The sequence below is a fragment of the Apiospora marii genome (assembly GCF_038362585.1).
Source record: "Apiospora marii strain CBS 49790 chromosome Unknown utg000002l_segment0_segment0, whole genome shotgun sequence".
NCBI classification, from domain to species: domain Eukaryota; kingdom Fungi; phylum Ascomycota; class Sordariomycetes; order Amphisphaeriales; family Apiosporaceae; genus Apiospora; species Apiospora marii.
In genome coordinates this window covers 2,112,802-2,135,945 of record NW_027117373.1, presented here as the reverse complement: position 1 = coordinate 2,135,945, position 23,144 = coordinate 2,112,802, and the positions used below count along the sequence as shown (strand labels likewise).

At 53.4% G+C, this 23,144-nt stretch overlaps 4 protein-coding genes across 4 annotated transcripts; 3 read left to right on the top strand and 1 right to left on the bottom strand.

Annotated features, from left to right (window-relative positions):
• Positions 1–733: 733 nt before the first annotated feature.
• On the bottom strand, positions 734–1,615 carry PG985_002341 (NAD(P)-binding protein; the record flags this gene model as incomplete). The annotated part of the gene is made up of 1 exon (XM_066822110.1): positions 734–1,615. The coding sequence occupies one exon, from the start codon at positions 1,613–1,615 to the stop codon at positions 734–736; it is 882 nt and encodes a 293-aa protein (XP_066689542.1).
• A 1,017-nt stretch (positions 1,616–2,632) lies between these two features.
• On the top strand, positions 2,633–3,655 carry PG985_002340 (uncharacterized protein; the record flags this gene model as incomplete). Its single annotated transcript, XM_066822109.1, has 1 exon — positions 2,633–3,655. One exon carries the CDS (start codon positions 2,633–2,635, stop codon positions 3,653–3,655), a length of 1,023 nt encoding a protein of 340 aa, XP_066689541.1.
• A 3,102-nt stretch (positions 3,656–6,757) lies between these two features.
• Positions 6,758–9,031, top strand: PG985_002339 (aldolase; the record flags this gene model as incomplete). Its single annotated transcript, XM_066822108.1, has 1 exon — positions 6,758–9,031. One exon carries the CDS (start codon positions 6,758–6,760, stop codon positions 9,029–9,031), a length of 2,274 nt encoding a protein of 757 aa, XP_066689540.1.
• Positions 9,032–18,075: 9,044 nt separating this feature from the next.
• PG985_002338 (uncharacterized protein) lies at positions 18,076–22,545 on the top strand (the record flags this gene model as incomplete). Its single annotated transcript, XM_066822107.1, has 9 exons — positions 18,076–18,128; positions 18,484–18,661; positions 18,721–18,804; positions 18,994–19,250; positions 19,394–19,572; positions 19,921–20,377; positions 20,436–20,614; positions 20,673–21,677; positions 21,728–22,545. 9 exons carry the CDS (start codon positions 18,076–18,078, stop codon positions 22,543–22,545), a joined length of 3,210 nt encoding a protein of 1,069 aa, XP_066689539.1.
• Positions 22,546–23,144: the final 599 nt, after the last annotated feature.

Below are 23,144 nucleotides of genomic sequence, written 5' to 3'. Positions count from 1 at the left end.
GTCTACGTCAACACACATTCGCCAGTCCACCTTGCGCGTCTAGGCGCACTGTGGAACAGTTGACAGGCAAACAAACAATACTTGACAGACCAGCATCGAGAGCGCGAGAAAGTAGGTTTATTGGTTGTGGACCACCACTCTCCTCACAACTACCGAAGGCCAATCGCGCGGCTCGGTATGCGTGTGATGGGGAAGCAAGGGATCGCCGAGAGGCGGGCGGGAGGCGTAGAAGCCAAGCGGTAAGCGAGTCACACTCCTCCGTTTTCCAATCAGGGCCCGATGCCTGATTTCTATTTCGGACGATCTTTATATGTTTCAGGTCTAGGTACACACAGCCGAGGCCATACTCGTCTTTGGCGACACGTCGAGGTGGTGGGCGCGAGTCCCGTAAGGTGCGTTGGCGCCGGAATAGGGGGTGTGGCGGGTGTGCATCAGGGCGGGCGCGGCTGCGGTGGAGGATGGGTGAAGGGACACGAGGGATGTTCGTATTGTTTTGACTAAACCAGAGAAATAGCAAATGCATGCGTTCTCTTTTTGCGCAACGTCATGCTACTGAACGTTGCTGTCCGGATACTCTTTTCCGTTCTTGTTGGATCTACATGGCGGCACGAAGTCACATTCAAAGAGTAATCGGAAAGGAAGAGATTTCCACCACTGGATTATTCATCATAAAATTCATGTGCCATCTAACTGGTCTCTATTGTCTAACCATGCTGCCTGCCCGATCCCAAAATCATAGACTCGGCTTAGAGGGCGGGTGCAACCCGCCCTTGTCGGGCGTCTTGTTGCCGAGCCTGCCCTCGTCGATGTACTTCTGCAGGAAGTCGATGACGCCGGGGTCCTGGAGCCCGCGCTCCTTGATGTAGTGCTGCTCGATGTAGGAGACGGTGTCGAGCCCGACGAGGTCCATGCCGCCGCAGGGCGGGATCTCGCTCTTGACGAACATCTCGTGCCAGACGGCGTCGAGGTCCTCGGGGGTCGCGACGCCCTCGGCCAGCACCTGGAGCGACTCGCGCTTGATGGCGGCCCAGATGCGGTTGATCACGAAGCCCGTCGACTCCTTGTGCGCCCAGACGGGCACCATGGTGAGCGTCTTGAGGATGTCGAGCAGCCAGGGGAAGATGGCCTCGTGCGTGTCGCCGCACGTCATGAGCTCGACGACGCGGTTCCGCGGCGGGAGCATGTAGTGCATGTTGAGGAGGCGGGCGCGCGTCTCGGGCCGCAGGTGCTGGCACATCTCGCGCGACTTGTAGGATGACGAGTTGGTCGTCAGGACTGCGTCTTGGGGCGCCAGCCGCTCGAGCTCCGAAAACGTCTCCTGCTTGATCGGCAGCTTCTCGGGCACGCACTCGACGACGATGAAGGCGTTCTGCACCGCCGGCGCGAGCTCCTCGAACGTCTCGACGCGCAGGTCCGCCGCCCGCACGTCCGGCTTGTAGTCGCAGGCGTGCTCCTGGATGTACTCGCGCGCCGCCGCCAGCTGCTTGGCGTCCGGGTCGCGCAGGTGCACCAGGTAGCCGCCCGCGGCCCATACGGCGCCGATGCGGCGCCCGAGGACGCCGGCGCCCAGGATGGCGATGCTTCTGTTTTCGGTGGGAGGGTTGGTCCACGACATGATGGGCGGTTTCTTGTTTGTTTGTTTCAGATGTGGCAATTAGGTGCTACAGCAACGGTATATGCAGGAAACTCTGCCGGGTTTTCTGAGGTAATAGGATCGGCCCGGGCGCCTTTTTATACTTTGCGGTTTCATCGTATGACGCCCACCTGGGGCAGCAGGGGGGTTGCCCCTTGGACATCCACCTCTGCTGCAGCGTTGGCAGGTTGAGTGGATGTGGCCTCTGGGGCGTGACCGCATGAACCGCAACTGCCGAGCTGGACACTGCTGAGTCGCGGAATTACTTAACCAATCGGTCCTTTGAAGCGAGCATGAATTCCGAGATGCGGTCAGTACGTGCCCAAACCAGCAATCCAGGCACCAGGTCATTACGGCATCTTCGGAGCATGATGGTCGTTGGCGTGGTGGCCCCGTTGCCAGCAGAGGCTAGAGCTAGCGTTGTGGACGGCGCCGTTGAAGATGTGGGTTGAAGTGGCACTTTCCGAGGTTCTCGGAATCTGAAGCGGGGCGTTCAACGTGGCAGACTTCACTGAGTCGCCGTCAAGCCCTGCTCGGGCTTTAGGAGGTTTCGATATAGGGAGGATCCGGGCCAGGTAGCAAATGGCAGACGAGGTTGAATTTGGGACTGCATGCCGCCGTAAGCTCCGATTATAGTCGGCATCTCGTGAACGCATGGGTCAAGATATGCAGATATGATAGCATTATTTGGCGCGTTTGTCGGGTTTCAAAACAACTTGATACAGACTGTACGCCAAAGCTGCCATTTTGTAGTCGTCTGCTGAGCCTCCGAGACGCGGTCATCGGAGCGGCGTCTACCGAGGACGGAAAGCTTATCTTATCTCGATGTTTGGAGGTGTCATCTCGAAATGTTGTTGGAGACTTCTTGTTCGAATATCTTGCAACGCATCGTGTATATCTCAGTTGGTGACAAGAAGAAGGAGAGGAAGAAGAGGGGACTCATAGCTTCTTACATTTAAACTTGCGTCACTGGGCCTTTTTGCATCGAGGTCGGTCGCCATGTCAATGTCCCACAGTGTGCCTCGAATCAGCATATCCCCGCCGCTGCTGAACTCCGCATGCCCATGGGCCACTACCCTGGAAGACCTCAAAGCGCTCTTCCATTGTTCCTCCACAGGGGCCATCACCATCAGAACATCTCTACTCAAGGGGTTTCAACATGATCCCGACATCCACCAGTACACCTTCTTCGACCCGGTAACGCATGCCACCAGCACGGAGTCTGGGCCGCCAGCCTCTGGCGGTCCCGTTCAAGAGACAGCAAGTCTCAACACATTGGGTTACAGCCCAATTCCGCTGGAAACATATCTTTCTTATATCAGTGAGATATCTTCGGAACTGTCAGCGCCGACGAACAAGTTGGTTATCATTTCGGTAACCGGCGCACCTGACGAGGTGGCCGAATGTTATCGTCTCATTGCGGAGCACAGCCTGAAGGTTAACATGCCATTGGCCATGGAGGTCAACCTGAGCTGCCCGAATATACCCAACGCTCCGCCGCCAGCGTACTCCGGCGCAGCTCTATGGCGTTATCTGAACGCCCTGCAACCTCTAATTGGCTCAGCACCCGAGGTCCCCCGTCTTCCCTTCGGGCTCAAGACACCGCCTTATACTTATGCCGACCAATTTAAGACTCTGATGTCTGCTCTCGAGTGTGGAGGCACGCCATGCCCTGTCAGCTTTGTGACGGCCACCAATACGCTGGGCTCGTGTCTTGTGTTGGCGGGCCCGGACTGTTCTTCCGGAGCGCCTCGGCTCCCTGGGTTAGGTATAGGCGGGATGGCCGGGGCACCTTTGCACCCGCTGGCGCTGGGCAATGTAGCTACTCTCAGGCGGATGCTGGATCAAAGCGAGATGACCAAGCATGTGGATATCATCGGTATAGGGGGCGTCGAAGACTATTCTGGGTACAGAAGAATGAGAGGGGCAGGTGCCACGGCGGTTGGCCTTGCTACTGCCTTGGGTAGGAAAGGATTGAAGGTTTTCGAGGAAATTGGGGCGCGCAGTAATCACTCCTATTGATAGGCATGGGTCAGGGCCATTGCCCAAGTCATTTCGTACGTCTGCAATGCAATCCTGATAATTAGTGGCGCGTTTTATGTCAACTATATAAGTACCTATCTGCCAGCACCTCGTTAAGCACCGACGACCACACTTTGTGCCTTACATGAGATTGGAACCGTACCCAAGGTCAGTTCGCACCAAGACACTACCATCTTCCATGCCGTCCATCTGCAGAGCCATTATCGAGATGGCTCTTCGCTTGCTTGCGGGATGTGACATGCCAATACATGGACCGATCGTTATCGAGACACCTCAGACGAAGCATGCTTATTCCGGACCAAGATGCTGTCCACCAATCGACCTTTTCAAGAGCCCAAAGAATGCCCGTGAGTCATGTTGCTGAGAATCGCAGATAGAGACGACGTCGGTGCCATAGACGATGCCAAGGCAATATGGATTGTATTTGGGATGTCGGGACCGCGAACCGTTACCTTCTGTGCCAAACCTGGTCGACTCCGAGGCGGGTGATTGGCGGAGAAATCGAGACAGACGGCCGACCCCAAGTTTTGGAATCATGTCAGCTACACGCTAAGCTAGCCCCACTGAAGAGAGGCCCCTCAGTCCCATCTATCATTGGATTCAGAAATGTCCGATGCAGTAGGTAGCGGGACAGAAAGCAACATCAAACATCCAAGTAGATACCTATTTCAGATTGTACGTAGAAAATGCTTATGCTTGAAGTACTCCAGGCATAAGATCGGGCTGTATGATTATGCCAATCTACGCAATGATGCCATTCACGATATCGCAAGGCGATAGCCAATAGGAATGAAACGAAACGAAACAGAACGAAACGGGGTAAGTATACAGAGGCGCAGCTTGAATAGTATCATACATCGCACGTTCACTCGCCCACTCTGAAGCCTCGGCGTCCACAAATTTCTATACGTTTAAGTAGAAGAAGACCCACCGATTGTATGTGCTTTTCGGTCTGACATGGGGCACATACACATACATCTTACATTGATTCGAGGCATGAAAAGGGAATCGATATGGGAGCGTCGTGACTGGAGGAAAAGGCCTACCAGACACAAGGTGCATGACTCCGACACTCCTGTCCTTCCATTTTTAAGCTGAAACCCCAGGAACGTATGTTGACAGCCTGCCAATAATTTATCCGGCCACCAGACAGGTTACGGTTATGTAACGTCTCAAGCAGGAGCAGATGGAGTGGAAGGAATTCCGCTACACCACCATTCAAATGAAACATTTCAATCAAGAGGTGACCGACCCATGGTTCAGTATGTTGCGCATCGAGAACTACTGCAGGGCCATCCCGTAGATTATCAGATGTTGTTCTTGATAGACACCCAGCATGGATGCTAGGAAAGTGCGAAAATGTATCAAATGTAAGAAGCGGCCGTGATGCCTAGGTGGTACGGTACAATGCGCATGCGAGCACTGCCCAGGACTTTACCCCACCGTTCCTTGGGCAGGGGGTAGCCAGTAGCTTTTTACGTGCCTGCCTTTATTTTGGGGCTTCCTCTTATGGGAAGCAGTCAGTTCCAATTCTGCGGGTTATCCACTAGAATATTGACAGCTTACAGCCATGTAAACCAAGTCTCACCTGTTCAATTGTAGCTAGATGTCTAGGCTTCACAATGAATGGATTGATCTTTTTTATTGAGCAATGGGCAACGGTAGTATATAGCCCAGGTGAAACGATTCAATCCCAATCCTCCAAGCGTCGGTGAATTATCCCGCCTTGAGCTTGGCGTGCTGATGGGGGACCACATTCCCCACGGGCTAATCCATGCCCCCCAAGCATCTCCACGAACTCTCTCAGATTCGCTCGACTAGTCCAAGTGTCGCGCAACTGCAGGGGGGGTTCAGAATCGGGAACTGGGGACTGTCTGCATTGGGTTCCTTTCGACGTTGAGGCGAGGGAATCACCATTCGCTTGCTTGTATGCACTCGCCCTCCCACAGTCAGTCAGTCCATTCATTCATTCATGCCTGGCCTATTCAGCCTGCCTGGGTCCTCAGGGCAATTAAGTACGTAGGCCTCGGTATTACCCGACTTTATCCATCCAGTACGCGAAGGGGAGATTTAACAGACTCTTTCTCGCCTGGCAATCTATCAGAGAGAAAGAACTCCCTATGATAAGCTCAGATCTAAATCTCCGACTATTTGGTTTCGAAAGGGAAACAAGAAACAACATCGAAGATCAACAAGAGAACCGGCCTTGTTTCAAGGTTTACTACCCCGGCAACCCCCTCCCAGACGAGCCACCCCGACCCCGGCAGCCTGGCCTGACAAGAGAGGTGGGCTGAGAGGCTCATCCCCAGTCGAGCAACCCGATTACGCCGAGGCCGACCAGTCCTGGAGAATCCTGCGATTTGGTAGCTGGAAGAATTATAGCCACGGCTTCTTGGGGACAAGTCACAGTCAGCCCTGTCCGCTCCCATCTATTATTCCGGCCCAGCTATCTTATCTCGTCTGTTATAGGTAGGACTGCTTCGCCAGTTACCGTTGTGTCCCCTCCGCGGTTTGCGACGCTGTGCTCCCAAAGCAGGCACTACCTCGACTTAGTATCCATCCCAGAGACGCACAGCGTCAAAGAAGGTCACCATCCACTGAAGATCATCACGGCCGATTGACACCCCACCTTTTTGTGACAGGTGACAGCGTCGCGTCTGCAGTCTATTACCACCAATAACCCGCTGGTTCGTTCCCACCTTGCGATCTTCCCCGGTTCCCAGATTCTCACTCATCTAGTCTAGATATATGCCCGTTACAAGTGCCGGCACTCTCTCCAGCGTCTTTCGCAGCAAGCGTGGCCGCATATATGACCTGGATTGGTGTTCCGCATCAACATCACCCCGTCAGTCGGGCTATGCGATATCCAACCTTCAGACCATAAACCGTCTTTCCTAGAGCACGCGGTAGCCCCTTCATCATCTCGAGGCTAGGATTTGCCGGTGGGCAAAAAACAGTGGAGGAGTTATTCTTGAGTTGTGCTCACCTTGCTTTGGAATCGTATTAGCGGATCACAGCCGGACCTTGAGGACTAGCTTGCGGCGTTGTTGGTATACACGCCTCAGGCCCTCCACACGCAATATGACCACAGTTCATCAGCTGCAGGCGATGCCAACACCCCCCACGCCTCGCCCCCGAAGCATGGCCGGATCAGCGGCGACAGCGGGAGATGAGATGGAGATTGATCACCGCTCTGATTCGCCCGCTACGAACGGGATCAGGTTTGGGAGTGGACCGCAGCAAGGCGACACCAGGATTCCCGTCGTTGTTTATGGATCGGGCCAGGAGCAAATCGTTTCGATATTTGCAGACGTTTTGGGGAAACCTTCTCGGTTGACACATGAGTTCCGGGATGTCACAGCTGCAGACACTGAATATGTTGTCGGCATTCCTGCGGAGAACGCTAAGGCGGACATAACCGCCCGCAATAAGACTCTGATGGTCGCCATTAATGCGCATTGCGTGGCCCTTGGTATGCCACCAGATACAGTCTTGTCATCGCAATGCGACTATGAGTTTCTATATACGGAGTCCCCGTTCTTTCGTCGGGACTTGTCACGGTTCACGTCATTCGTCCTCGGCCAGATAAACCACCATGAAGAGCTCATGGCGAAGCCTCGGACGTACTTCATCTCGACCACCTTTCCAGATGTGCGAGCAGCCCTTCCGAACCTGGACATACTAACAGTCGGAGCGGATGCCGTAGAGATACGCGTTGACCTGCTCAAGGAGCCCCTTGAGGATGGCAACTTCTCGGCAGTGCCCAGTCTAAGTTATGTGGGCGAGCAGGTCATGCTGCTGCGGCAGAGGACAGAACTGCCTCTCATCTTTACAACACGCTGTACTAGGGAAAACGGCCGCTTTCCCATGGAAAATCCGGAGCTATACTATGAATACTTGTACCGGGCCATTCAGTGGGGCGTGGAGTATATCGACGTAGAAGTCTGGCTTCCCGAATCGATCCGGCAGAAGCTACACGAGCAAAGGGGGAACAGCCGCATCATGTCCGCATTCCACGACTTCTCGAGTACTTTCAAGTGGCCTTCAGCTCAGGCTCAATCGGTCTTTCTCGAATCCAGGAAATACGCAGATATTGTCAAGATGATCGCTTTCATCAGCGAACACAACGAGAACTTCGAACTCGAATACTTCCGCTCCAAGGTACGAGCAGAGTATCCAGATGCCCCGCCCCTCTCCATGGTAAACATGGGTGAGACAGGGCAGCTATCACGAACACTCAACAAGGTCTTTACACCCATAACCCATCCTTTGCTCCCCATCATCGCTGCTCCGGGCCAAATGAGCGCGGCCGAGATTAACGCTGCGCTCTCACTTCTTGGCCAGCTACCAAAAAGGAGTGTTTACGGCATCAGTACTCCCGCTGCACGTGTCGCCACCCCTCAAGCACCATTCTATGAAAAGTGTTTCAATGAGTTGGGCTTGCCTCATGCATTCTCTGTGGTGGAACGACATCCGAAGGCGGGCGGCATCGAGACGTGGTGCGATCAGAGGTCTTTTGGCGGTGCCTACTTGAGCCCGCCCGTTCCTTATACCAGCTTACTACGCAATAACCCCTTCTTCGGTCGGTTACAAGATGGTTCAGGCCCAGTACTCACTGAGGCCGCTCGGATCATTGGCATGATTGACACCATCGTCGTACGCTCGGGAGCAAGCTCGACCCCTGTCTCGGCGCCGACTTCCATCCCCTCGAGCCCAAGCCGCCGAGCCGAGTCGAGTTTTTCCGGGCACCAGATTGCCAATTCCGGCTTACCCCCTAGCTCTACTATCATATTGGATAACGCAAGCTGGCGTGGTATACTGAGCACACTCACACGCGACCTAGCCCCTTCGGCCTACTTCGGCCGCACCGCCCTGGTGCTGGGCTCGAATTCCGATGATGCCGCCTCTACGATCTACGCTCTCAAGGCCCTGAAGATAGGCAAGGTCTACACGGTAGGGTTCAAGACGCCGTTTTCGCTGGCGCGGGGCATGGGCATCGAGCCGTTCAACAGCCTCGAGAGCCTGCAGCGCGCACGCATGGTCGGCGACGAGGCCAGCCCCTTTGTCGTCGTCTCCGCCCTGAGCCCCGACAAGAGCAACATCGTTGGCATGCTTCTCCGCATGTTTGGCGGGTCGCGGGGCTCGCCGCCGCCCAATACGCACAAGGTGTTCCTGGACCTGGCCGATGGTCCGCGCAAGGGGGACCCGGGCATCGTGGCGGAGCAGAGCGGGTTTGCGGCCTACGGCGTCGCGGACTCTGCGGCCTTCACGACGGTCGAGACGCTGAGGCTGCTGGTCGGGCAGAATGTGCCGTATAGCTTCGTGCGGCTTGCCAGCGGGCGGGGGATGTTCTGAGTCTTTGAAGGAGCTTGGCCTACGAACTTGCGAACACGGGTCTTGTCATATGGCATGTCCGGCCATCACCTCCTAACGACAAGGGGACAACTGTTTCATTCGTGTTTGAATGGACGCATCAACGGTTCACTTTCCATCATGCAATAGAGTACGCTACAGACATAGGCCATCTCATTTTCGGTAACGGAAGCTGGAGAGAGAGGGGGAGTGAGCTGCTTGTTGTAGCATTTATGCGGCGTTATAGCTCAGGTGCTTTTGTTTTCTTTTCTTGTCAGAAGTGATGGGGGATAAGGGGCGTGAGGACTGAGTCTAATATATTGGGGTTTCCTGCACGAGGAGGAGATTTTTTGGCCAGCTTACACCATTGGGTTACGGACATATACCACCTTTCTTTTATATATGGGAATACTATGTCCATAAGAGGATACCGAGTAGGATACCATAGATCTAATAATATCGCCTGTCTATTTGTTATGCCTGCAATTCAAAGTATCGGTCAGATTGCATCACCTCGTGTGGTAGAGTCGTTCGCTCTGTTTGGTCATGGTGCGGCAGTGATTCCTCGATTCGAGTCGCTGATGATGGGATAGGTGTTTCCATTTGGCGTGCAAAACACATGTTATGTCCGCCTCCCGGGCTTTCTGTACACATGAAAGCTTTTAGAGATGGTGTTCTCCAGGCAGGAACATGGACCTCACAGAACCAGACTCTTTGGGGATTGGTTGGCAGCTTGCATAAGTTCTCGATCTCTCAACAAGGCCTCAGTCATGAACCGGCCAGCTTTCGCTTTCTAATAAGTTTCTGTGTACACCAAGCGCTCTCATTCTGTACAGTTGCTTCTACTTTCCGTACATTTCGTGGGCGAAGAACACATACTGATGATCGAGAGACTGTACCGCCGCTAACGGTCATATCGCCCCCCTCTCGCCCCCCTTTCGCCCCCCTCTCGCACCAGCGGAGGCCGGCGCCTGCCACATGGCGAAAGCACGACGCTTGTTTTCCCTAGTCTCGCATGCCAGATTGAGGGATCACCGTCGAGCCCCTTTCCAGAAGGAATGCGTAATCAGCAGTATGCGGTGCGACGTCGGCGCGCCCGTACTGTATGGGGCGCGAGACCAGGCCTGCGTCGTCAACGCCTTAGGAGAAGAAGCCCTTCAACGGCGCGGGAGTGGGACCGGAGCATGGCCAGTCGACTCGCGGACCGAGGCCGTACGGAGTAATCTAGACTTCGATGGAGCAGGGTAGTAAGCGGAGCCGACAAAGTTTTTCCGGACTCTCTCTCCCCTTAACGCACACGCACCACGCGCCGCGCACAAGCCTGGTGGCATTCAGAAATCTGCCAAAAGTGCGCCATCTCTGCAAAACACAAGAAATGGGTACAGGCAGGGAAATGCCCTCTCGGCATTGCCATTCGGATATAGGGGACGCGTTTTATGGATTTGTTCTATTCGTGTATAAAAAACTGGCAATTTTACTCAGGGGCTGATTCTTGACCCAGCTGAACGTTTAAGTGGCCGCTTCGGCCCCATACCAGCGGCTCGGGTGGGTGTCGCTAGGAGCAAGCACAGAAATCGTGAATGAAACGGCACTAATTACCTGTGCGACGTTGTCCACCGAAGTTTTTGACGTCGATCTTTAGTTAATATCAGAGAGTTTTGGATGATGTTGGTCCAGTGGCAACAATGAAAAGACGTACGATCTCACAGGCTGCGCCACGCGAATGCGACGAGTCAGGGGCAAGTGCGCCGAAAGGAGGTTTTCGCTAATGTACATGCTTCCGGAGCGTCGGAAATAGCACAGACTGTTCCAGCTGGTGTGTCGCAGGCCATGTAAAGCTTGCCTTCAGAGTGTTGGTAAACCTTCCAAGGTCGTCGCCTCCCGGATTAACCTTACACCTCTCTATGCCTGTCCTCGTCATCTTTGGAGTGGAAAACAAGCTGACTTGGGTATCCGAGACATAGTGGTCGTTACACGAGATGACTGGGTATCGCTTGATTCTTGAGTATGTCACAGGGTGTGTTTTCGGTCCGTTGAAATGTTAATGAGGGCAGGGTGGCCGACGGAAAGGGCAATGTCAAGGGACTAGAAGCGGAAGTCGCACCGGCTTCCCTATATTTAGATGTCCCAGAGTGGTAGATGGCGATGCTTGACTCCGAGATGTTGCGGCTAGAGTCATAAAGAAGTGTCGGTTGGCAGCATTTGGCTGACGTGAGTAGGCCCAGAAGAGAGGCCGGAAGACGGTTGTATAATTCGAGGCTCGCATATTCCCCCGTGGGGTACGTATGCCGGTGTGTGGCAGCAAGGCAAGCAAGCAGCCTTGTCCGGCTGTCGCCTTCCCTCTACTCCCCTCTCCTGGCCCCCTCTGGTATAGCTGCTGGCAGACAAAAGGACGAGAATTAGGTTAGACAAGAAACGGTGGCCTACTCCATGTTCATCTCGGGAAACCTCCTCGCCAGGATGCATATGCGAGCGTGGACCAGACGCACGTGAGGCGGTTCACGGAGACTTCGGTATTGTGGTCTCCTGTACGTAGGCGGTCATGTCATGCATTGTCGTTATGTCTGTCCGAGGTTGGACCGGGTACACACACACATGCGCATACAGACGCATGTGTATGTATATATGTGTCGAGTACCAGGCGGGCTCGGCGACTAACATACGTACAGACATCCACACAGGAGATCCATAGGCACATCTGTGGAGAAAAGAGGAGCTACAGCCTCCGATAGTACGTATGTGTGTAAGCAGGTATGTATGCGCTGCAGGATATGGACATGTATACTCTCGCATGGCGGGCTCCTTGCACACCATGTACGTAGACGAGGCGAAGGTGCTTACCGTGGAGACTCGTATTTAGTACTAAAGGGAGACAGAGGAGTCCTTGCAGAAACATGGGGTACAGCTAGTACTTTGCTTGTCGTCTGTGTCCGTCGCTGAGGAATTCCTGTGGTGCGTCTGGTCAGCAGCACCTCCCTTGTCCAGGGCATTGAAGCGTCCCTATAGATCGTCTGGCCGCAACTCCCAAGATTGTGCATATGTAGTAGTCGTAGAGTATGTATGAAGTCATCATTCCCTAGAAGGGTGGTAAGCCATCAAATTGCATCGCCATACGCTGAATGAAGACGTATTGTGTACATCACGTCCAGAGAAAGCCTTTATCACGTTATGTACCTACATGTCGGCACACACAGATACACACCACCATGTCGTTGGGAGATTTGTATGTCGACTTTGCAGGGAGATGGTGCCCAACGGCCCCGTAGAAGGAAGCTCCAGTATTAAGGACGACCCGTAATCGATAGGCGCGCGCAGCATTGATTCAGGTGCAGCATTCGTTCATGGCTTAACCCGGTTTGCTGCTCTGTAAATCCTACCGACGACGAGTGAAACGGGAAGCTGTGGGGCAACCGGGCCTGACCCGTTATGCAGCCACGTTGTCGGCGTCTTCGATCACCTGAAGAAGATGAGAGAGAGGGGGGTTTTCTTGTTGCGTTCGTCAGTTGCCTCCAGGTGCCGAGGCTTGACTAGGCGCCAATGACTGCCGCAATCACAATGCTGGAGCATGTCAACAACAGTCGTTGTCTAGGGTCAAGTCAGGGTAAGCCGTTTGGGAGCTGACGGGGCCGTTTCGTCACAGACAGCACAGCACGTACATGCTGCAAATACTACTGCAAAGAGCGAAGGATCCCGGCTGATGGCGCAAGAAGAGGGCTGAAAAAACCACAGGGCAAGAGTTCAGACGACAATGCCTGTTCCGGTTCCATCGGGATTGGACCGATCACCGACAGGCACAGGCGCTTGTTGCGACGATCTGCTCTGGAGTCGCAGCAATGGAATGCCATCGTTTGCGACAACGTGGATAGGTAGCATTGATCCACCATGCGTAGGCCATGTATGTATGTATGTAAGTCACTGCCAAAGCAGGCGTTGTCCTTGTCGTGACCGCGGAAACCCGGTGAAATGTGTTGCGGTAAATGTCTGGCGGCGGGACTATTGCTGCTTGCGTGCTAGTCAGTCTTGCTAACGCGTGGGAGTTGAACCTTGGCGGTGCTCTGGGATTTTTTCTGGAACAGAGATTGCACCTCAGATCAAAAGCCCCTCCTGTTCAGTCGTCACCATCGCCAGTGTTGTAGTTGACGAAGCTGATGTCGTCGTCGTTGTAGAAGTCGTGTGTCTTGTTCACCGTCATCACGTAGGTCGCATCAGAATCGTATGAGGACCTGAGTCTTCCAAGTCGATTGGGCGGTTTGCCCATACGTTGGTTGGATGGTAGTAGTGCCAGAGGTGTCAGAGCACTGTATTTTTACTTTACCTAGCCGTTTAGCTTCCAAGCGTCCTGTTCGTCTGGTCTTTTCGGGGCTAGCGGTCTCAACCGTCCCGTCTTTCCAGCAGGTGGGGTGCTGTCCAGGTGCTCTTTCCCGTCTTTCTCTGCCTCTTGTGGGCGCTGGAGCCAATTGACAGCAACGGCCGAGCCTGCTTCCCCGCCGTCCCTTGCCAGCTACGGCTATAACATCGCTCTTATAGCCCATTCTCCACGTTTTTTCTCTGGTCTCATGTCTCAGTCCCGAACAACTGGGCTTATAACAAATGACAGCTATATTAGCTTCATCATGCACCGGGGGTCCTCAAGCTGAGATAAACGAGGCCGACGCAGCTCACCTTGTCACATCCAAGCTTCCTTTCGCTTTTTGACACCAAACATGCCCGCGTTCATGCTCATGCTCAATGCGTGCGTGTGCATAGATAGGGCAGATCTGGGTTTGGTCCCTAGATGGCTTGGGTATCCATTGCCTGGACGGCACCTGGCCCAAGTCGGCAGGTCCTTGTGGAATCGCAAGATTGTTACGATTCGGGACCACAAAATGGTCAACCATGGCACAATGACAATGCTGCTGGCTGCAGCGATAAACCCGAGGTTATTCGGTTCCTGTAGCCTCCATACTCTGGTTGCTGTACTCGAAACGGTACCGACGGGACCCTGCCGAGGATGGACCGTGGTAGGGTCGGAGTTCTGGGGACCACAGCACGCTCTGACACGATTTACACCGGGGGCCTAGGAGGTCTGGCATGGTTTTCTGGTTGGGGGGGGGCCTTTCCACGTCACAAGCAGGTGAGCTACCTTGCTGTCTGCACTCCTGAAATCTCTCTACTGCATTCCACTGATTCAGGTAGGAACTTTGGCAATGGTTTTCGGGAGTCGGTCAAGACTGACAGCCTCTAAGGTAGTATCAGTAGGGCGACATGCTTGTTCTCAATTGGCACGGATATGGAGACTTCATAGCCACGATAGCCTTTGTTTGCCTCAAAAGTTCGTCGAATGTTCTCTGGTAGCACTTAGCAGCAAATCTGAGCCCACACGGGCGGGGTGACGTGCCTTTGGCATCTGCCCCCTTTTGTATTGTGATAACGTAGGTAGTTATATGGCAGTAGCTACCGTTCCATCTCAACTCTGGTTGGTTGTGGTCCGGTCACCACAAGCTTAGAAACAACTTTTAAGGTCGCATTTCGTCTCTGGCGGCAGCCATGGATAAGCATAAGCAGGAGACGCAAGAATGGGCATGCTGCTGTACTTTTCGAGACCAGATGAGCCAATCGAAGCGCGTTGTCGATCGTGCCACAGACAATGGACGACAACTGCCGCGTGGAGTCCTGGCCTGGCTGGGCTAGTTGGTGCGAGCCCCCAGCATGCATAATACCCAAGGTAGGTATAATATGACCTACTATGCACTCAATGCCGACAAGGTTGGAATGGAATCCATTTGCCTTTGCTTAAGCGACGCCCGGCTCCAAACTCGTCGCGGGCTCGGGTGAGGCACAGAAAAAAAATGAAAAAAAAATAAAAATAAAAAAAATAGAAGCAGGCCGTTATTGCAGCCCGTCACATGCCCCATCCGCCAAGTTGTGTTATCTGGTTGGGGAGTCGCACATAGGGCCAAGCGGGTGCTGAGATCTGTAGAAAGCCGGTTCCTAGATATTGATGAAGAGCCGATGCAAGTAATCTAATTCGCCTGGTGATCAATGGATCCTTTGCATCTAAAAAGCCCTGGCCTTCTCACGAGCTGCTTTCTCTAAAGAAAAATACCTGCATGCTGTTATCTCATCAGAGTACGATAATGAGAAAATTTTCTTAATATTTCTTCTTTTTCTACGAGGCAACAAAATACCTCAACCATTCACCCGCGCATTTCCACATTAAATCTCATGGGTAAAGTAGACAAGGACAGAGTTGGTTGCATGCGGGGAAACAAAGAGAGCAGCAGCAGCATCTCCAACCCGACATCAATAGTAAAATGATACGTAAGACCTGCTACCGAGCGATCGAGTGCTTGAGTCCCATGCACGGGGCCGATATATTAATAGCCAATCGATTATACCTCTATGCCCTTCAGGCCTATATGTGTTCATTTTTTCAGAGCTGTCAGTTTCTACATTAATGCGTTCTTCAGCCTCTAGCATAGGGTGATGAGATCTGACATGGCTCACAAAACCACGGTACCTAGATGGACCCATTAGTACCTATGTATGCATAGTACAGGCTATCTAGAACGACAATCAAGAAATTTCCAAAGTCCAAGTCCTTGGTCCCAAGCCAAACCGCTCGCGGCAAACCCCGCGCGCTAAGCATATAGGTGGATAGATAGGCACATGCTAGACACACTTCAGCTTCAGAACAAACTGGACCATCGGACCTGCTTGCTACTCTCGTCCTAACATGGCCGCTTTCACGGCATATGATTAACCTACTTGCAGAAGGTCAACTCGGGCTTCTGCTTCTTCTTGCCCGGTTCAATATGACTGGCCACGGGAAGCGGCTGGAAAACAAAACAAGCTGCAGCCCCCGCAACAAGGTCCCCTCCGGCAGAATCGTGATCATACACATACAGTCGCAGTCGTTTTCGGCTCTTCTTCCCCGTTTAGTGATAGCCATTGGACCTCGCCCTCCGAACGTCTTGCTCTCAAGTTGAGAAACGAGCGAACCATGGTTCAGGGTTGAGTGAATTTCAAGGGCAGCGTCACATCACTGCAAGCATCGATCCCACCGCCACACGCCATTCTGGGGCATCGCGAGCCTTAAGGAGGTTCGTGCTAGGGCCCGCGGTGAGCATCGAGCCCGTCCCAACGCCTGAAGGTGATATGTAGGTGTGCTGGGCAAAAGAAGCGGGTAAAACAATAAGCAACGCGGAAAGAAGAAAGAAGAAGAGACGCCGGCACCAGATCCATGTTGTCGATGTTATAGGCAAGGTACCTACATTCGCAGGGCGAGCGTGGTTCGTGGTTCCATCCAGCTTGCCCGATTGGGCCAGAAAACGGACGCCGTGCTTGCAACTTGAGCCGTGTTCAAAGTTCAGATGAAACTAGGTCACCCGCCGCTACTGCTAGCACGTTTAACCTTGGAAAAGAAGCCTGGCAAGATGGGATAAGATCTAAAGAGGAAATTCTTACGAACGGGTCTCGGATTTCTGGAATGCCATGAGCCACGATGGACCTTGACAGCAGATTTTCGGAGTTGCTAGGTCCTACCCAGCACCTCATTACCGACTTCCGACTGATGTCATTACTCGCGCGCAATCGATACCTGGCAACTGGGTACGTGTACTTCTCCTCCTTAGCACCTATCGAAATCCGTTCAGACCTGCCTAGGCCACCATGTTCCTCCAGTGGACTTCAGTGGACCACAGAGCCCGCGCCCATGATCCATGAAGAACTGAGGAACTGAACTGGCATGAGGTTCCCTCACCGATTGGCTGGTCGCATCAAAGACCTGTCCACCAACATCCATCTGTTTCACGCACTCCGGTCGAACGTCTCGCCAGTCTCTCCAAGGTCCTGGCTGGGTATCCATCATTCCCGCCTGACAGCGAATTGTGTCAAAACCATGAACGAAACACGCTGCCCTCGTCTCACCGCGCATCATACCAAAAATATCACAAACCTACTTAGTAATAGGTGACAACATATGCAGCTCGACCGGCTGCCCGCTGAACCTTCCATGATCAGATTGACATGGGTTTGAAGTCGTACAATCCCCCATCAGGTACGCATTTGTCGATGCTTGATCCGGTGTTACACAATCAGGTCCTCTTGCGGCAATGCAGAGGGAGAGAGAGGCGGGCAGCATCGCCATTGTCATGTGGCTATGTGTATGCAGGCAGCACGCACGCACGCACGCACATTAAGCGTAGCTGAACGCTTGTTGTGTAAGTTGCTATAAAAGTTTTTGGATACTTGCCTACATGCTTCATACTTGACAAAAGAACATGCGCCCAAAGCACGTCCATCCGCTATTGCAGATCCTTAGGTACCTATGTCGCTACCTGGTTAGCCAGTAGGTACCTGTCAGCAGGCATGTACCAGTGCGCTGCAGGTAAACCGCTGCGCTACCTCGTTTTCCTTCCCTCCATCCATGTCAACTAGGATCCATCCCCCATTCAAGACTGATCTTTGGAGTCGCCTGTCGCAACTACAGCCGCACGAATAGCAACTCGCCATCATGAAATGAGAGGGTGTGCTTGTTGTGACCGACTACCCCAAGCAACCTGGACCCTGAAATCGATTTGATCAATAACTCGATGCATTACGCAACAAAAGTGTACATATCAGCACCGACACACGGCTTTAGTGACTACTTCAAAACAGGCTATACTATGCCTATACCCACCGTCGGCCGGCTCGGTGCTGGCTTCGGTGTCAAGGCTGATGATGTAGGGAATCTTGGACTGCGAGCACCGCCTTGCGTTACGACAGCTCTTGCCTTTTGACACGTTCTCTGCAGGGCTTTAATTGCTTTCAAGTCGGCCAGACAGGGTTCATGGCCAAGCGGATACTAACAGTCCACAGTATCAGCCGCGGCAGTGGGTGTAGAAATCTGGAAGCGATTCATTTCAGTTGCGCATGGGGGTGTTTTTTTTTTTTTCTTGCCCAGTCTCAGGTCGGCCTGATATGCGACAGTTTGGCTTACCTGGGTTTTTTTCTTCTTCTTTTGGTGTTTGCGATTTGTCGCCAGTACAGCGAAGGAGTCAACCCAAGGAAAGGGTAAGTCAGTGATGTTCAAGTTCATTATCGAAGCAATCCAGGCCGACGGCTATACTGGAACATTGTGAGTCTTGATATGCTTGCACACCGGATATCTAGAAGGCCATCTGCTCGTGGTCCGCTACCCCCTTCTGGAACAAGCTGAGGCGGAATGGCAGGGAGGTACGTGCACCTAGGGCAATCTCATCCTTTCCAAGGCCTCGGGTTTTTGCCTGATCGCAAGACGGACATAGTATTCTCGATCGCGGAAGTTGGAAAGATTCTGTCGAGGAACCATGATCGTCGACAATCCCCGTTGGGATGTCCTTCATTCCAGAGCGACGAGGGGTCGATACACAGACCATCTAGGTATGTACATGCAAGGATCACGGTAGGTACAGTACGGTCTGTACTGCATATATGGGGGTATGCCTGTTTAGGATGGGCGCTAATGATAACCTCGACAACCCCCCTGCAAGCAACCCCCCAAGCAAGCAAGCACCTCGCGCCTTTTGGAGGGATGCCACCCTGGTTGACGTCTCTTCGTCTCCAGAGCTCTTGACGAGTCTCAACGGCATTCGGCCCCCTTTCGCGTTGGCCCCGGTCAAGCACTGGCTGGTCCTTGCATGGATGCTAGAGAGCACACTCGCCTCGCCTTGATGCACTTGCATTCTCAGTGCGAGCTTGCCCCAGACCAGACAAGGCCAGGCCAGCAGGACAAATACTGTACGCTTGGTACCTTCGGAGGACCAACCGACGCCGTACGTACACCAGTCTATCTTCTGAGCTCTTCTCCATTATGAATGCTTATGTACCCCATCCCCTACTCCCGCGCGAGACAAGAAAGCTCCCCTACCCCGGTTGTCATAAGCCGAACGGCACAGTCAGTCATGTTATAGGAGAGCAGCGGGCCTACTGCCTCGATCCTAGTGATGCTCGTCTTTCACTAGCCACCTCCACAAAGCGCGGTTCCAATCATTTCGACCTCCACTACCCTGAACCTTGGAGTACCACAAATAGAGGCTACCTGGGTCAACATCGTTCATCGTCTCATCTGGGTCTACATCTTCCAAGGGGGTCCTTCGTTCGAGCGTGATTCCCTCTTTTACCTCGATACAGCAAATCTTGTTTTGTTACCCCCTACTTATCCCGCCGTGTCTACTGCCCGCTTATACGCTCCTGGACTTGTGGGCCGGCTCGGACCGTGGTATTCTTATACGCCGCCGGATCAACGATGCATAGCTTCTGGGCTGCAGACCTGTACTTGTTCCGCTACTAAACAGAGCTGTCCCTCAGCTTCAAACTTAGCCATCCATCATTCAGCTTTCCAACCGTACATCAGGTCACCAGGGACCGATTCGTGAAGGACATTACACACATATTCTTTTGGGGCATGAACCATCCGAACGTCAGCCAGATGAGCATGAGCGTAGCACCTCTCCCGGGTGTTCATCCAGTGGCCATGTCACGGCCTCAGGTGGGCATCGAAAGGCTTCCTACACGCCGCATGAGCAACGAGCCACGAGAAGGTATTTTACCCGCCAAGGTAGAAAGCACCTAGAGGTTCTCGGTGTCTGTTTGCTGACTTCCATCCCCGACGGACAGTAATGAACTGCAAATCATGTCGGAAACGAAAGGTTCGTACACTTGCCCTACACATTCTCTGCCCCCATAGGCTCGCTGCACCGTTCCCTTCGCCCTTGCTAACTGCATCGTCCTCATAGATTAAGTGCAATAGACTGCGGCCTGCCTGCGAAGCTTGTCAGGTCTTTCAATGTCCTTGCATATATGGTACGTGAAGTGGTCAGACCTTTGGAGAGAGCACTTGGCATTGCGGTAGGACGTCGCCAGCTGATACAGCGTACCGAAATTTGCAGATGCTGTTCCTAAGAAACGAGGACCAAAAACCGATGTGTTAGAGGCCCTCTTGAAAAGAGTAGATGGGTTGGAGCAAAAGCTCAAGGATCAAAAGAACTCGGATTCTTCACCTGGAACCGAAGAAGCAGCACTGGCAGCGACCGAGACAATTTCGAACGCCGAATCCACGGAAACAGCGGCGTCGGCACCGGCATCAACAGCAGAGCGGAGTCCGAAGCGTCAGGAAATTGAAGCCTCTCAGCCCAAGGAAGTAACAGGAGAGTCGGCCATATATTCACCGCCCGCCGAGAACGAGCCTTCACCCGGAGTGCAAACGGATGCACTGCTCGATACATATTTCACCTGTTTTCACGCCAAACCATTCTATATACTTGACGAATCCAGCGTCCGACAAAGGCTGCAGCTGAATCAGTTACCTGTATACCTCATCCATGCGATATACTCAGTCGCAGCACGGTCAGAGATGATATGCCATACGAAACTGCTCCAGGAACCAGTACTGACGAATCTACAGTTATACGCCGCATCCGAGTGGCTATCAATCGGCCGTGAGGCTGGGGGAGGAATACGCGTTACGTGCCAGGGACGAGATCAGCACCGATGAGCCTTCGGTCGACGCGCTGCAGGCCTTGCTCTTACTGGTCATTGCCTTTACAGCCGCCGGCAAGGGCAAGAGGGCCTACATGTTGATGAGTAAATTCCCCATTAAGAGCAAATGGGGTATTGCCTTGGAAACTGACATGACTTGCAGCAAACGCCGTAGGAATGGCCATGGCGCTGGAATTGCACCGCGAGGTGGACTTGACAGCACGCATTACACCTGTAGAAAGGGAGACGAGGCGCCGACTTTTCTGGACTTGCTACCTGCTCGACAGATTCATGGCTTGCGGCTCGAAGCGGCCAGGTATGATCGCAGACAAGTCTATCCTTCTGAGGCTACCCTATTGGTCACTAAATCCGAACGGCTTGCCGATCGAAGGCGAATTCTTCCAACGGGGCTCCAACCACCAATACTTACAAGGCAGCGGGAAGAAGTGTCAGGGTAGTAGTGGGATGCTCATCGACATAACCCGCATTCTTGGTATTACGAATCAGTACTTGGCGGCCGGTGGTGTAAAGGGGGACTCTCATTTCCCGTGGCACTCCTTGTCCAACCTATCCAAGATACGCCACGACCTGGACATCTGGGCATCCGGTACGGAGGACGTCTTCTGCAGCGTCGACAGCCTTTTTGGTCAGCCTGACTCGACCGTCCTAGTTCTCAGCAAACTGGTCTATCACCTGATTCACTGCCTCGTCTACCGACCTTTCATACCGATCGACTTGGCCGAGCTGGCCGGAACAGGACAGCACCACTCGTGGCAGATCGAAGCGACCAACATGTGCTTCCTTCACGCCAATGCGATAGCGGAACTGGTCGAGCTCGGCAAGCAGACTGCCACGATCGAATGGCCATCCTTCGTGGGATATTGTATATGTACAGCGGGCACAGTACACATCCACGGCGCACACTACAACAAGATTGGAATGAATGAGATGGGTGCATTCAGTTCCTCGACCGATTTTCTTTCACGAGAAATGCAGCAGTTGAGCGAACTGCGTTATGCATGGGCGAGTGTGCAACACCAACGGGAGACGTTGCAGAGTATCTACAACGCCCACACCGAACTGGTCAAAACTCTCGCCAATAACCCGATGCGCTACTCGCCCGTGTTCCAATTAGGAGACTTCTTTGACAGGTACTCGAACATAGGTGGTCCCGGGGGCAGACCTTCACATTCGACACGGCAAACTTGAGTTTATCAGACGTTGTGGTAGACTTCGCGACGGACACTTATACGGGCCACGACCTGTACGCACCCCGGCACAATTCCGCTAACGCCGAACCTGGGATCGAGAGGCCGAACCTGAAAAGGAAAAGCACGGGCGGTTCAGTCCGTAAGCGACCGGACTTGAGGACTCTTGGGCCGATACTACAATCTACGAGCGAAGCGCCGCTACACACACCGGGTCTCCCTACTCCAGGAGGTCGGGGCAGGCGTCAGACATTACATGTCCCACCCCAACCTTCCCCTGGTGCTCTCCGGAGTCCCGTCTCTCTTTCGGGCCGTATAGAATCGATAGCAGGGCATGCGATGCCGCCTGCACACCACAATGCGATAGAGGATGCATCGGCGAAGGCCGCGGCGGCGGCGGCAGCAGCAGCTGGTTACCCCATGTCTCCTGGCGCACATCCCCAGCAGCCTTCAGGATATTCCAACTCGCACTACTCACCCCAATACACCTTCAGCGGCCTCCAAAGCGGCGGGGGTCCCGGTCCCAATACCTCCAACCCCGATGGACATTTGCACGTGAACGGGTTTGATCCAATGTTCGGCACCGTCCCGACGAACGCGTTCTCGTCGCCGGCAGCTTGGCACGGGGGCGAAGATGACCGCAAGGCGGTGCCGCCGCATGTTGCGCCAAGTCCAGGAGCAAGGAGCCACAATGATGGCAGCGTGGGCACTGGGCCGGGCGAAGAGAAGGACCCGTTCTTGAGCCTTTTGGAGCAGCTGGCCGAAAGCGAACATGCGCAAGGACAGGGGAACGATTTGGACATTTTCCTCTCAGGCACGCAAGGCTAGGGGAAATCCTCGACACCAAATACTAGGCCAGACCGATTGATGGCTTCTTCGCGAGGGTTGGCTTCTTTTTTTTTCCGGCCTTCCCTCATTTTTCTACACAACCTCACTTCTTATCATCAGCAGGCACGCGAGCTACGACTATAGACTGTCCATTCTTTTCCGACGTCTTCGTCTCCGTGTCTGAAGATGTGACTTCACTTCGATTTATTCTTCTTCTTTTCAACCACTTTTTTTTAAGCAACGACTTTGTGGGAAACACGGGAAAGGGAAAGCATCGGTGTTCAAATATGTTTTGATAAGGGACCACTTGCTTTGAGCACGGTACAGGGGCGGGATGGAAATACAGGTGCGAACGGGACAACGGCACGGCTACTAAATAGGTTACGAGCGTTTTTTGCTTGAGGCGGTGGTTTTATCCCGTCTCAGTGGTTGAGGCCGCGCATATTCGCATATAAGGATCGATTGGCAACAGGAAGAGGGACAGTCCGACGACGAGTAAGCAGCGAAACCACGTGTATACTAGAATCAATCGATCAAATGTTATTCGACCGCATATCCGCAGACACTACGACTAGTTGTGATGTATAGAGTTTTGTCTA